Below are 15,425 nucleotides of genomic sequence, written 5' to 3'. Positions count from 1 at the left end.
AGGTGCTCAATAGGTGCTGAATAAAGAGAAGACTCAGCCACATTGAGGGGAGCACTCTCTGGAGGCAGGAGGTGATACCTGGGCTGTGACGGGGCAAGTCGCTCAGACTTTCAGTTCCCTCATCCCTGGAACCAAAGGGTTAGACAGGATGGAAAAGGCAAGGGCTGTGGAGCCAGGCAGACTGGGGTTCCAGACTTTTCCCAGCTTTACCAGTTGTGGGGCCTTTGGCAAGTAGCACAACCTCTGCAGGCCTCAGTTTCCCTGATCTGTAGAAGGGAGTGAAATCAGATCATGATATAAACACCCACTGCTGCACTTGATTCTTTTTTTTTCTTTTTTCTCAAAGGGTGGAGGGCATTCGTGTTGACTTGTTGTCACAGACCAGGGGGACAAAGGAGACCCAGGCCATACTCACCACTCACAGTGAGATGAGTGCCTGGTCCAGACTTAACCTCCACGTCAGGGTTTCCTTTCTGGAACTTCACACAGTAGTACATACCGGTGTCTGCTGGGGTGATGTTACTGATGCGGATGGAAAAGTCCATGTTGTCTCTCTTTGTAGTATCTGCAACACTTGTTACTCGAGGGAAGGAGCCTCCTTTGAAACTGTAGATTAACTCTCGGCCTGGGTCTGTGCCCCTGAACCACTTGACGGGCCCCACGGGGAGCAGGGAGGTCACGTCGCAGTGCAGAGTGGCCGTCTCTCCTGCTGCAACTGAAACTGACCTCTCAGGCTGAATCACCTGCACCTCGTTCTCACCTGCCACTCCTGGAGGGAAACACAATTCAGTTACTTATTCATCCTTATGTGATCCTGTAGGTTTTCTCAAGTGTTTATCAACAACAGTTTTCACTGACTTAGTGCACCATGAGCCACACCTGAACTCAGCCCCTTGCACGTGTATCACATGCAACCTGCCCAATGAGCCTGTAACGTGAGACCCTAATACAAGAGAGGAAAGTGAGGCACAGAGAGGTTAAATGATGTGGCAGAGAGTAGGTTTGAGTACTTGAGCCCGCTCTGGAAGTCATGTCTGAACTGGGCTCTCAATTCAAATCTGAATTTACCAGGAATAAAGAAAGGGGCACAGTGTTCTTGAGAGAGGGAGCAGCCTGGGCAAAGGCTCAGAGGTAGGTGGCAGCATGGTGTGCGGGGGGGCTCTATAAGGACTTTAGATTCTGTTTTGGGTCTGGCTCAGGAAGCAGGCCCTGGAAAAATACTCAGCAGTTGGGGCTTGTCCAGGCCGTGGACTTGTGAAGTACTTGGGTGTGAGTCCCGGCTCAAGGCTTATTGCTGTGTGACCTTGGCTATCACTCAGGCGACCGTGAAGATCCCACAGGGAGGCCCGTGAGTATGCTCGATAACTGCACACTTGATATTGCTTGATACCTTTAGTTTGGGCAGGTCCCTTTACTGCCCTCTGAGCCTCAGTCTCCTCATCTGTCAGTTACTATGGCCCCGTCTCCATGGATCTCTAGTAGGAACGAACAACATGCCTAGGCCAGGACAGTGTCAAAAAGAAGGGTCTGGTCTTTGGAGCCATCTGAACTGGTTTGAGACCTGGCTCACTTTTTATTCACCCATGACCTGAGTTTATGCATTGCTTTAGTATCAGTTTCCTCATCTACAAGATGGGTAGACCACCCCCAGGCCTCTGCGTGTTCTGAAAAGAAAATGAGATCACACGCAGAAGTCACTTAGCACCAAGCTGGGCACAGGGGAAGCTACTGTCATCACACAATGAATAAATGAGGAGGGTCAGCTGCTCAAACTTCACTCCCACCAGATCTCGCTGATGCTCCTTCAGGCCAGGCCCCGCCTGGATGCTGGGACACACAGGGCCTGGACCCAGGTCGGGCCTCCAGGGCTCCCAGGCTGGACAGCTGGAAGGGGTCCTAGAGGCTGGCGGTGGGGAGGGACCTGAGCCCCAAATTGGAGAGGACTGGGGCACATGAACAGGGACTCCCAGGAGAGGAGGCTGGGAGGGCGGGGGACACAGGAGGAAGATGGACAGGCCTGGTGAAGACGTTGTGAGAGGTGCTGTAGATACTCGGAGCGAGGTGCAGCCAGGGCCTTGATTCTGAACAAGGTGTGGGGTGGGCAGAAAGGACAGATCATGAAGACCTTGGAGAAACACACAGATACACACACACACACAGACAGAGAGAGAACCACCAAGATAGGCAGAGGGAGGGGCAGACAGAGAGATGGAGCGAGAGACTGAGAAGGAGGCGGGGGAAAGAGAGAATAAGACCGAGACACGGAGAGGCAGCAGCCTGGCAGAGGTGCAGATGGGCCAACTGGTCTCTGCCTGGTTGCTCCACTGACCCTTGATGTGACCCTGTCCTGTCCTGACCGAGGCCACCTTGCCTTGTACATTGGACAGGGTTGCAGTTGATGCCCCGAGCAGCCCCTCACCTCTGGCTGAGCTGGAGAGAGACCTTGTGAATTTACCCAGCCACAGACTCCTTCACTGCAGGTAAGCCCAGGGCCTCGGGACAGGCCTCTCATCCCCTTCCTGTGGTCCCAGCCCTGACTCCCATGCCAGGGAGTGCCCGTTTCTCATGGCCAGTGAGTGGAAATGCGGAGTGGCAGCCTCAGGACGGCCTGAGCCTCATGGTGCAGGGAAGAAACCACTGTCTGCAGAGGACAGGGGCTTGGGGTAGAACTGTTGACCAGGTGTGTGAGAGGCACACGGAGGAGGCCCACAGAGGCAGGCAGGGACCCCGAGAGATCCCAGACAGCATCAGCAGCCGCCAAGAGCATCCAGCCAGGACCATTCCCGAAGGGTCTGCATTCTACATTGGAGACTGCACTAGAAATGCCACTGGCAGGAAGCATGGGCGCTGGGGCAGAGCACGGTCCACCCTCAGCCAGTTCAGCACCTGCCCTCCCTGGGCCTCCACTCCGTCACCCACAAAGTGGGGTACTGGCACCCACCCCCCCAAGATAGTCATGAGGACACAGTTGGACCTAAGTGCCTGCAGCACAGGTACTGGTTAAACTTTAGTTTCTGTTCCCATTATTATCACAGATACGTTATTATATACTTGATTTTCTCTAGATTGTCATGTTCCCCCCAAGCAGGATGCAGGATCCATGAGGAAGTGTTTCCAGCCCCCTACCTAGAACACGGCCTGGCACACACTGGGCCCTTGATAAGCACACGTTGAATGAACACATTAATGAAGGAAGGAGGGATTTCACTTGCTCCTGGGCAAATCCTCTCCCTGAGGCTCTTTCTTCATCTGTTAAAGGGGCTGTCACAGGCAGGTCTGGGAGATGGCGAGCCTGGAGCCCGGGACTGTGCCTGGCCCATAGACACGCGATCAATGGTGGTTATTATTATCTTTATCAATACCACCGCACAGGGCTGTGAGTCAGCAGCTGGCGAGGGAGGCGGGAGCAGAAGAGGAGGTGCGGAGCCAGGCCTGCGGCTGGGGCAGGGCTATTCTTGTACTGCAGCCGGAGGCCTGCAGTCACAGCCAGGAGGCCACAATAAAATCTGGAGTTGTGTGGGGCTGCCCCCCCGCCCCGCCTTTTTTAGCTCCTCTCAAGCTCTCTCTACCAACTGCAGCCAGATTTAGGAGGCTTAATTAATTAGCTAGTGTTTATAAAGCGTTTGAAGAATTTTAAAAGTGCGACAGAAGTGCCAAATATTATTTTAATCTGCTTGTGTGTGTGTGTTTCCAGCAGAGTCTTTCCCTCGCTTGCTTGCTTTTCTTTGTCCCGGCAGGTTCTGTTCTGGGAATCGGCCTTGTTAAAAACCACTCCCGCGGTTCTGGGCCTGGGGTCATCACGCTGGCATCACTGACAAACCCATTTCCCGCTCTCTCCTGCCCTCCTGGCAGAGAAAGCGATGGTTTAGCAGCCTGAACTGTCTCTGGGAGAGGAGGGCAGCTGGGCATCGTCACATGATGCTGGTGGGAGTGGAGAGTGGCGTATCCGTTTGGGAAAGCAGTGTGGCAGGAGGTACCACAGGTGTGAAACCTGTTCTCCAGCCTTTGCTGGGCTGTTCCATGAGGACATGACCCCGAATATGGAGTGGGGTTCCCATGTAACGATCTTGAAAAAGTTGGGAAAAAACCCAAGTGGCCAATGACAGGGGATGGTTAAGTGTCCACTAGATGGAATTACAGGCAGCCATAAAAAACCATCACTGTGAATCTGTAGCAGTCTGGAAATTTTTGCATGGCATAATTTTAAATGATACTGTGGTTAGCAAATAAAATCTGTTTATTGCAAAGCATTTAGAGAAAACAAAAAAGTATAAAAAGAAAATAATAATCTCATAGAATACCATCAGAGATAACCGTGATCAACATTTTGATGTTGTTAAAATATGAGTGAATAAATATGTAAAATCATACTCAGGTTACTAAGGATGTGTGCAAACATTTTGCTTCAAAGGGAGGGGATATGGAAACATATGTATATGTATAACTGATTAAATTTGTTATAAGGCAAAAAATTAAAAAAAAAAAAACATTTTGCTTCATTCATTCAGGTGTTGTTATAAAAATTAAAAGTTGGAAATATTCTAATTTCCAAGAAAAGGAGGCTGCTGATCCCCTGATGATGAATTCACATGATAACCAAGCCTACATGTGAGGATTACAGTTATGGACACAGAAATAGATTACAAGATCAGAGTCAGTTCCTGAGTGATGTTTTCAGTGTGATCGCAAACTTCTAGTTTTGAAAAACATGTATATCTGATATTAAAGATTAGTAGTAACTAACTGTGAGTAGCAGACTTCCAAGGGATTTTGCTTTTATGTCTTCTGTTTGTATCACTTGTGCAATAAAAAAGCAGGAAAACTGCTTTCAGTATGATCATGACGTTGTAAACTGAAACTACGTACAAATAAACAGCTGCAAGGTACTATACAAAGCTATAAAACACAACTCTCTTTGGATCGTGAATCTCTTTGGATCATGAATCTAATGGGTTTTCCCTTTTTTTCCTTCTATTTTGGGTATTTTCAGATTTTCTAAACTGGATGCCTATTAAAGAATATTTACAGTATCCCATTTTGTAATAAGAAAATACAGTGCTTGGCGCAGAACAGATGCTCAGTAAACATCTGCAGACTGACTGATCGCATTGTCTAGAGAAAAGGCCTAGAATGATAAACATCACGATGCCGAGGTAAGTTACGGCTGGGAAATGGGACCAGCACGGACCAGGGTGGACACGGGGATAGGCATATTTTCTATTTTATAGCAAATAATATATTGAAGTCTCTCTCTCTCTTTTGTAGTGAACATTTGTTGCTTTTGGAAGAATATTAAGTAATGAAATAAAACACGTGAGTAAGTTATCTAATGGAAGACGTCAGCACAGTGGGTGGAACTGCCCCGTGTACTTGTTGTAAGAGGAACTCTGTCCGCAGGATGCAGGGAGCTCACAGCATGGGTGGACAGTGATGAAATACCAGAATCTGCTATGAGCCAGGCCCTCAGCTCAGGGCTGCAGAAGGGCTGTGTCCTGGCCTCATGGGGCTTGCACACGAGTAGACAAGATAGACTTTAAAGAAATAACTCCAATGTTACATTTGGACTGAGCCCCAACCCTTTAGACAAGGGACTCCTGCTGGCATCTCTGACCCCATCTCCTGCCCCTCCCCATGACCTGCTTCCCCCACCGCGCCCACTTTGTCCTCCACGAATAGGCCAAGGAGGGTGCGAGAGATGAAATAAGATGGGGACTGAAAACTGACCATTGGACTTGGAAAAATATGTGATTTTTTTTTTTTTTACAACAATCATGGGGAGTTTTTGAGATTAAGAAAAGATGAAAACAATTTCATCAGAAGTGAAAAAATAAGCATGGATGCTTTCCTAATGGAAAAAACAAATCAACTTAGAACTGAAACTTGCCGGGAGGGAAACAGGGCCACTGTGATCTCTGGGTGTGATTCCTCCTGCTTCATCAGGATGCAGAGGCAAAGCTGAAATGCACATTTCCCAAGAGCCAGCCTTTCCCTGATGGGCACTCACTGCCACTTGCATGGGAGCCTGCCTGCACCTGGACGCAGTGGGTCACCAGAGCAGGGGTCTTGGGGACAGGGTGGAGATCACCCCTCAGATTTCCACAAATTCAAGGAGCCCGGGGCTTGGGAGGCTATGGCCGGAGGTCTGGCAATGCCCGGGGCTCAGCATCCCAAGATGGCATCCACCGCGGCCCCCACAGCTGGGGCAGCTCAGCATCCCCCTTTCCTGACCTCGATCGTTTTCGGCCATCCTCAGAGGGCTGCTGGTTTATCCCCTCAACACAGCAGCACCTCATCAGGTGCTGCCTTTGGTATCTTCTGGGTTATGATTTGATGTCTGTGTACGAGAGTGTGTAGTGCAGGAGTGTGGATAGGAGTATGCACACAGGAGTGAAAGAGGGCAGATGCAGGAGTGGGTACACAAGTGCACAAGTGCACCAAGGACAAGTGTTCACACACATGTACATGGGTGGGCATGTGTACAAGATGCTCGTGTGTGCAGGAACGTGCTCTGGTGCAGCTCAGAAGTGTGTCAGAAGAGGACCAGGGACCAGGGGCAGGAGGGGGGGCGTGAACTGTGCCCAGGAGAGTATCTGAATGTGGGTGTGAAACTGTTGGTGGCATGAGAGGGTCTGTCTGCACCTGAGGTGTGAACAGATAGATATCTGGGAGGGGTGTGAGCATGTGGGTGCATAGAATGTGTGTGTGGGCAGGGGAGGATAGGAGTGGGATGTGCGCACAAGTGTGTGTGTGTGTGTGCGCGCGTGCAGGGAGGGCACGTGTGTGATGGAGATGGTGTATACATGAGTGTGAATGTGAGGGTGTGTGTGCTTTAAGTGCTGGGGAGCAGGGGCCCAGCCTGTGTACACTGTGTGTCCACGCACCCGAGTGTGTGAGTGTACCCAGTGGTGAACATGCCTGGCACATACAGGGTGGTGAGAGAGAAAGGAGGGCAGGGGAGATGCTTCCCTCAAATCTGGCTCCTGGTGGGCAAAGTGCTGCATGGCCCCTGGCACAGGGTCCTGCCCTAGACCAGAGACTCAAACCTTTACTGAGCACCTACTGACTGGGTGCTAGCCGTAGGGCACAGTGGTAAAGAAGTCAGCCTGGAAATGCCCTGCTGAAGCTCATGACCCTGGGTGGGGCAGACGGTCCCCAGGATGCATTCAGGAGGGGGCTGCATGGGTGATGGCTGTGTAGACTCTGCAGTTCCCAGTTGGGGAGCCTGGGGCTCTGATTCAGGAGTACCATCTGCAGCAGGCACTGATCTTCCTCTGGGGTCAGAATGATTCATTCATGCCCTTTCAAACCTCACTCCATTGCTAGGCCCTGTCCTAGGTGCCACAGGACACAGAGCCAAGTAAGATGGATCCCCACCATTGTGGGGCAGAGACCCGGACACAGGCAATGATCATGTGCAGGGTGATCAGTGAGCAAGAAGGGGCTTGGGGATAGGGTATTGGAAGAAGGGTGAGATCTGAGAAGACTTCCTGGGGGTGGTGGTCCCTGAGCTGCATCTTGAAAGCTGACAGAGGCTGGGGAGAAGGGAAGGCATTCAAGAAGGTGGAACTTTTCTTCCTCTGCACAAAGATGCAGAGGAGAGAAAAGGGACAATTCAGGGACCAGGGCAGAGTCTTTGGGACATGCTCAATGGCTGTGAGCAAGCTGGGAAAGGGCTAGGGACTGGGTTAACCTAGTACCTGAAAGGATGGCTTCAGTTACCATCTGAACAGCAGGTCATCACTGGGAGCAGTCTACTGGTACCCATTGGGTGGAGATGCCACAGGTTCTGCGGTGGAAACTAGCACCTGCCTTGGAACCAGCACAAATGAGGATACACGTGGCCTTGTGAATAAGGTGCGGGAGGGCCCAGTGGGCCCAGGGTACTTTCTCCTTCACCCCCACTCCAGGCAACTCAGAGAACTGGGTACTGTCCATACCCTTGCAGGGAAAGGGCAGACCCTGGTAGCCCCTTCCGTGCAGCAGGTAAACTCCTAAGGTGCCAGGACAGTCCATAGCTTGGGCTCTGGGGCCAGAAGACCTGTATATCTCAGCCCTAGTGGAGTGACTTGGCAGAGTCACTTTTCTTTAAGCCTCCACTTTCTCACCTGTAAACAAGGGGGTACCATCGTCTCTCTCCCCAAGGCCAAATGTTCAGTGGTTGGAAGAGCTGGCCTGAGATCTGTACGTTTCCTCGACTCCCATCTTTCTCCTGACCCACAGCCAGCTATTAGCAGAGCTTGCTGGCTCACCTTCCAAGATCTGGCCAGACTCTGACCTCTCCCTACCACCTCTATTGCACCACCGTCCCTTACCTAGATCCTTATCTCAGCTTCCAAACCGGCTTCCCTGCTCCACCTCACCTCTGTGTAACATGTATCCTCCCTGAAGCCAGAGGAGCCTCTAAAACCTAAGGTAACATCATTCCTTCGTGCAAAACCCTCCTGCACCCTTCACTGTACTCAGAGTGAGACCCAGGATCCTTGCGGTGGCCCCCAGGGCCCTGCAGTCTTGCTCTCAACCATGCCAGATTCTCTACTCACCTCAAGGCCTTTGCACTTGCCATCCTCTCTGCCCGGCACTCTCATCCCCTAGATATCTGCATGTTGGGTGCCTCACCTTCTTCTGGCCTAAGAGGCCTTCCTTGGCATGGTATATAAAACACTACCCCTCTCGATGTCCCCTGCTCTGCTTTATTTTTCTACAACACATATCACCCTGTATCTACAATACATATCACCTGACATATTACAAGCATTTGTCAATTTCATTAGCATCTATCTCCCTACCCTAGATTTACTTATAAGCCCTTTGAGAGGGACTTAGTTTTGTTCCCTGCAGTTTCCTTCAGGTTTATACCAGTGCCTGGCATTTGTTGAATGCATGTTCTGGTTTGGATTCTAATTCTGCCACTCAGGAGACCCCAGGAAGTGTCTTAATCCCTTTGGACTTCTGGTTTCTCATCTGTAGAATGAGAATGATGATGATGATAATAATAATAATAACACTAGGGCTCTTCTAGGATGAAACAGGCTAATGTGTGTAAAGAGCTCAGTGCTGCTCCTGGCACAGAGGAAGCACTTGGTGCAGGGCAGTGTTACCATGCAGTGGATATTTAAGGATGAAGAGGATGATGGAGGATCACAGCCTTAAGCCTGAGAAGCTAAGGATTCTGTCTGAGGCAGAACTAGCTCTGCCCCAATTCCTGCACAAGACCACATGGAGCTGGACCTGTGGGCAGGCTGTATGCACTGTTGGCGGGAGGCCGGGGGGGCAGGGAGGGTCAGAGCCCTGGTGAGCATTTGCTAGGTCTAGACTGGATCTGGAGGCAATGAAGAAATGCTCGCAGCGCAGCCCTGTTTGCAAAGCAGCAGGGAAAGAACTATGGATACGTGTGTGCTGTAAGCACCCTTCCTATTCGCCAGGCCTGGTGGGGACCAGGTGAGGCTGGGAGAGCATGCAGGGGCACTAACACCCACCATCCACTTCCTTGACAACCTAAGGACCTCCTTCCCACCTCCCCATTTTGCAGAGGGAGAAACTGAGGCCCGGAAGTGAGGCTTGGAGAGGCTGAGAACCCAGGTGGTGTCCTTCCAACCTCCAGGCCCAGCTGTTACTCTAGGACAGGCCCTGGTGCTTCTCAGCCACGGTCTCATGGGTACAACGTGTGGATGAGGTCACATAACGGGGAGCCCTCATTTATTTAACTGTCATGACGGCCTAGTGAAGCAAGTGCTGTTGTCACCAGCCCCGTCCTACAGGTAAGGAAGCTGAGACCCTGAGAGGCAGGGGAGGGGCAGAGGCAGGACTCAAACACTGAGGTCAGTCACATGCGATCTCTTCCCCCTGTGACTGGGTCCCCTCTGGCTCAGGATTCTGGATTCTCAGGCTGCCAAGGACGTACACACATTTTCCCAGCTGAGATAAAGGCCCCCTTAAAAGGAACACGCATTTATTAAATGACATTTGCCAAGGTTTCAGCACACTCTGCTGCCCACAGCAGATAGTCTCTGGACAAGATTTTTCCCCAAGCTGACACCATCCGCTGATGCCTTTTATAGTGCTTTTTGCAGTTCACAAAAGCACTTTCCACAGCTCTTAATTCCCTTAACCCTCAGCAGTCCCTGTGCGGGAGGAAAGAGTGGTAGCATTTCCATTTTACAGATGAGGAAACTGAGGCTCAGAGCAGGGCAAGACACCTGCTCCAGAGCACACAGCCAAGAAGTGGCACATGCTGGATTCACTCAGGAATGTGCCCCAAAGTGGGTACCTCCCCACTGCCTCCCCTGCTAGAGAGGGGGTCTGGGGTACCATCAAGATGAAGGGTGAGAGAGGCATCCTGGCTGGAGCATCTGAGCTGGAAGGGACCAGCAGGAGAGCAGCCAAGCTGAGCCTCCACTTCACAGAAGGGGAAACTGAGGCCCAGAGGGGCAGTGTAGTGAGTTCCTAGTCCCGGCTGGTAAGTGATGGAGCAGGACCTCCACCTGCTCTGTACGGCTCCAACCATAAAATGCTGATCACACAAAGATAACAGTAATAGTAATGATGGTTAATGAGCATTGAGCACGGGTATTATCAGGAGCATGACAGGCTTCACCAGCCTCCACAGGGACCCAGCAACACAGGCTGTCATCACCCCCACTTCACAGAGGGCAAGACTGAGGCTCAGAGAGGTACAGCCACTTGGCCAAGGTCACAGGGCTGCGGAGCAGTCTGACTCCACCCACAACTTCACCCACTGTACCACATAGCCTTGTGCAATGAAGGACCCGCTGGGGGAGGCTGGCGCCAAGTCAGGCCCTTCAAACCAAATCAAGGCCTAAAGGGCGTAGCACGAACTGTGTCATGTCTACACTGGGGCAAGCTGTTCTGTATAGCCAGAATTTAAGTACCAATTCCAGGGTTTCTGGGCCCCTACCTCCATCCCAGCTGGCACTGATATTTTGTGCTTCCTGATATTTTAGGGATCCCTATTTCAGCACGATAGGCAGGGATTTGCAGTGTGGTCATGGCCCCCATTACAGAGGTAGGACTGTGCAGTGGTTAGAGCACAGGTTTGCTTTCCAACCAGGGTTACTGCCTGTGTGACCTCACGGCTCTGAGCTCCCTTTTTAAAATGAGCGTCTTTCTTCATTCAACCAATATGTATTAATCTGCCTACTGTTACCAGGCCCTGTGTAAGGTCCCAGGAGGCCCAGCAGTGAATAAGACAGACATAGTTCCTACTCTCATGTAGCTTATATTCTAGTGGGAGAGACAGGGCTGAAATAATGAAACAAATATAGAAATGGCTAGGAGTGCAAACGAATCTGGTGCCACGACAGAGAATAACAAGCAGAACCACTTTTAGAATGGGGCAGTTGTAAAAGGCATCTCCGAGGAGGTGAGACTGCAGCTGAAACCTGAAGAAAGCAAAGACCAAGGAAGGTGCTCCAATAGGCCAGAACAGCAAGTGCAAAAGCCCTGGGGTAGGAAAGCAGCTGGTGCATATGAAGGCCAGAAAGAAGACTGCTGTGGCTGAAGCCCATGGAGGAAGGCAAGTGTGATACTAGCTGGGGCTGGAGAGATGGATGTGGTACAGAAAATGCCACGTCTCATGGATCATTGTAAGGAGTTTGATATTATTCTAAGGGCAGTGGGAACCACTGAAAAGTTTGGAGAAGGACAAAGAGGATTTGATTCACTCCAGCTGCTCTGGGTAAAGAGACTGGAGGGGGTAAGAGTGAAAACAGGAAAGCAGTGATGAGGATGCTACAGCGTTTAGGGGTCTGAGCGCAAATCCTACCTCTGCACATATAAGCTGTGTGACCTTAGGCAAGTCACTTCACCTCTCTGAATCTCTCTTTCTTCATCTGTCCAATAGGTATAATAATAGTTCCCATCTTACAGAACTGTGTGGTGAGAATTCAATGAGATGATGTACAGAGTAATGATCATATCACATGACCTCACATGTTCAATGTCAAGTGCTCAGTGAACCAGATCCTACTTGGTCTGGCCCTGACCTCTCCTAACTCCCCTACTGCCTATCTCCCTTAAGTCCAGACTCACTGGCTATTCCTGGAACACAGCTAACCCATCCCAGCCTCAGGGCCTTTGCACCTGCTTCTCCTTCTGTGTGGCCTGCTCTTCCCCTGATAGTCTCATGGTTGCTCCCTCAGTTTTATGCAGGCCTCTGCTCCTCAGAGAGGCCCTCCCTCTCTCCCCACTCAACCTTCTATTCCCTCGACCTGCTTTAGTTCTCTTCACGGCACTTGTCTCCACCTGACATAATGTTTACTTGGGTCTGTTTTTCCTTCCTCACTAGAGTGTCAGTGCCATAAGAGCAGGTATTTTTGTCTGTTTGCAGTTGTATCCCTAGCACCTAGAGCCACCCCTGGCACATAGATGCTCAAAAATATTTGTTGAATGAATATTTGTAATTAAAATGACCATAATAAGGACAGAAAAGTGGTTGAGTAAACCAAGCCTTGGATCCAGCTTTATTTAACTCTCACTAGTTATGTGGCCTTGGGAGGAGCCCAACTCAGCTTTGGGGAATCTCAGTTTCCTTATCCATAAAATGGGGATGAAGGATTCTATGTTTTTTGGCTCATTGTAAGGATTAGACGATGGCACACATCTAAGCACTGATGGATGAAATGATGCCTGATGTCTACCATTTGCTTTACAATCCTCCCTCCTCCCCCCACCCCCAGAAAAATGAGGGGCAGGTGAAACATGAATGGCAGAAGAGTGTTGAAGCTGGGGTTCCTCACACCATTCCTCATCTCGCAAATATTTGAAATTTTCCAAAATAAAAAGAGAAGGAAGAGGCAGCACGGATTCATACCTCAGCTAGTCCCTAGTACACTGTGCACTACTTTCTTCCAGCAGGGGCCGCCCCTTCTGGAGGACAATGCGGGCTCTGAAGAATGAGGGCACTAGAGCCCACCGTGGCATCGTCACCCACCAACGCGGGGCTCCGGCTCCGGGCCCCTAGCCTGCAGGCTCATCCCTCACTCCTGGCTTCCAATCTCCCCCTGATCTGGGCACCTGATCTCCCTCAGCTCCTGGCTTACTCTGCAGCCATCTCACACTCTGCGTCCCCAGTCGGACGTGCCAGGAAATCTTACAGACACAAAGAACCAATTCTGTATAATGGCCAGCTTCCATCTCAGCTGTTTTGCATCTCTCTGGACTGAGGGCCTGGCAGGACACCTGGCAGGGAGAATCCACCTTGTGGAGGGCTCCATCAAAAGATCTGCCCCAGGAACGCCCAAGTTAACAGAAAAGCAGTTTCAGTTGTGAAAACAGATGATTCCTTCTTCAGTATGGGACAGAAACACATCTTGGGAACACCCGCCGCCTCTGCCTCCCAGAAGGATACACTGATTGACAGAAATATGCGAGGAGCGCCAAGAGGGCAGGACGCCAGTACCCCAGGGCCTCAGTGTTTCTACCTGTCAGGGCGAAGTGACGCCTAGTGGGTGTACATCACGGGTGCTATGGCCATCCTGACTCTGCCACTTACTGTGTGGCCTTGAGCAAGTTGCTCTCTCTGAGCCTAGTTTCCTCACTGGTCAGATGGATTTGATTACAACCATGCACATCACCCAGGGTAACTGTGAGTACCACTGGGATCATACATGCCCAGTGCTGAGCCCAGTAAGTGGCCAGAAACAATGTTTCCCATTATTATTACTTTGGTATTTTCCAGGGAATTTGGGATCCTGTCAGATTTCTGGCTTTAACGATGGAAACTTCCAGCACAGCTCAGTTTGAAAGAGCCTTGGCCTGGATGACAGGGGGCTTGGCATGCCACCCAAGGCCTTGCCAGGGATCTGCTGTGTGAGCCTGGCCCGTCCCTTCCTCCCTCAGGGCTGCAGTTTTCTCAGCTGCACAAAGAGGTGCTGACTGATGGCTCTCTCAGGCCCCCTCCTGCTTTTCTGGTCTAGGAATCGACAATTCCAGCCCTGTGGATCCGGACAGAGACACCTAGAGGCAGGCTGTGCCCATGGCGGGAGCTCAGTCCCAGTAACTATTCCATCACACCAGCTGGTCGGTCTCTGCGCAACTTGTCCTCCCCAACCGCACAAAAGCCACGGGGAAAAATGCCAATCTCGTGTTCACTCTCAACAGCTTTTGTTGTTCTGTGAGCACCTACTGTGTGCAAGGAGCTGTGCTGGGTGCTTTTACCAACATCAGTCCCACTCCCATAGATGAGAATACCCAACAGAATGAAACAATGACGACTACAACACTGGTTGAACGTAACGTGCAATAAACTGGTACTGAGCGCTTACTACATGCCAGGCATGGCTTCAAGCGTTATACATGGGTTGGCTGACTTAGTCCCTGAAATACAGTTGTTGATGTCTTCTCCATTTTACAGGTGAGGAAACCGAAACACAGAGCTCAATAAATTGTCCAAGTAGGGTACGCTGTGTCTGTACGTGGAGAGGCTACAATGCAGAACCACTATGTGAACCAGAGTTAAACATGCACTCATATGTGATAAAGCAAGGGGAAAGTGATAAGTAGCCTTAGATAAATCCTGGGGTGAACGTTCAGAGGAGGAAGAGATCCCACGGAACATGAGGCAGCACAAATGGAAGGCTGAGTAGGATTCGGACGTATGAAGATAGGGACGTACAGGGAAGGGCATCTCTGGGGGCAGGAACAGCGTAAGTGAAGGCACAGAGATGAGAAAGTTCAGCTGAGGGTGTGGATTTGTACAAAGGCATTTACCAAACTGGGTTAGGCAGCGTGTTAATGGGCATTAAACAAACCCAATGCTTCTTGTTCGTATGTCTGGGGAACCCTGGAGTAAACAAGGTTCTGGCTGGGCCTTCTACAACTGCAGGCCTTCTCGGGGTCTCTCAGGTGCCAGTGCACTTGAGCTGCCAGGAAAGCTTTGGCTGCAGGGAGGAAGCCTGGTCGTTTAGCAGCATCTCAACAGGTCAGCTCTTTGGAGAACATGTAGCTGAGAAATAGGGCCTGTCAGGGAGGGAGCCCAGGCCTTGTTGTAGGTTTTTTTTTTTAAAAAAAGAAAACTTGGACCCACTCAACAGTTTTGAGCAGGGGAGTGACATGATTAGAATTGTGTTGACAGACCAGAAATCTGAGCACATTAAAAAGAGGCGGAGCGGGGGGCACCTTCCATCAGTCCAGGACTACAAATAAGAAAATAATCTGTCGCACGGAGCCATTGGAAGCAGCAAGCGAGCGTGTGTGGGATCTGTACAACAGTTTTAGACTGCCTTCCTCTCACACACCCCCTCTCCATCTGTCGCAAAGGGCACCAGGAAGATGCAGGGAGGAAGATTCCAGCTCTGGGGCCTCCAGAGCTCGGCAGTCCAGATCAGGGGCTCTGACGGGAGCCACACTGCTCCCAGAGCTGTCGTTTATGAGGACCAAGGGGCTGCCAGTGCTTGCATCCTCTGGGC

The 15,425-nt window shown here is 50.8% G+C and overlaps 1 protein-coding gene across 3 annotated transcripts in view; it reads right to left on the bottom strand.

Moving 5' to 3' along the window:
* Window positions 1-15,425, bottom strand: part of SIRPA (signal regulatory protein alpha) — a 43,033-nt gene that overhangs the window by 23,119 nt on the left and 4,489 nt on the right. For all 3 annotated transcript variants that reach the window (XM_082644007.1, XM_082644009.1, XM_082644008.1), the window contains exon 3: window positions 416-769. In XM_082644007.1, the coding sequence (XP_082500133.1) occupies window positions 416-769 (354 nt within the window). The remainder of the gene's footprint in view (window positions 1-415; window positions 770-15,425) is intronic.

This window comes from Mesoplodon mirus (assembly GCF_964341445.2).
Source record: "Mesoplodon mirus genome assembly, chromosome: 15".
Classification (NCBI taxonomy): domain Eukaryota; kingdom Metazoa; phylum Chordata; class Mammalia; order Artiodactyla; family Ziphiidae; genus Mesoplodon; species Mesoplodon mirus.
The sequence above is the reverse complement of the archived record's forward strand: the minus strand, read 5'-3'. Positions and strand labels throughout refer to the sequence as shown.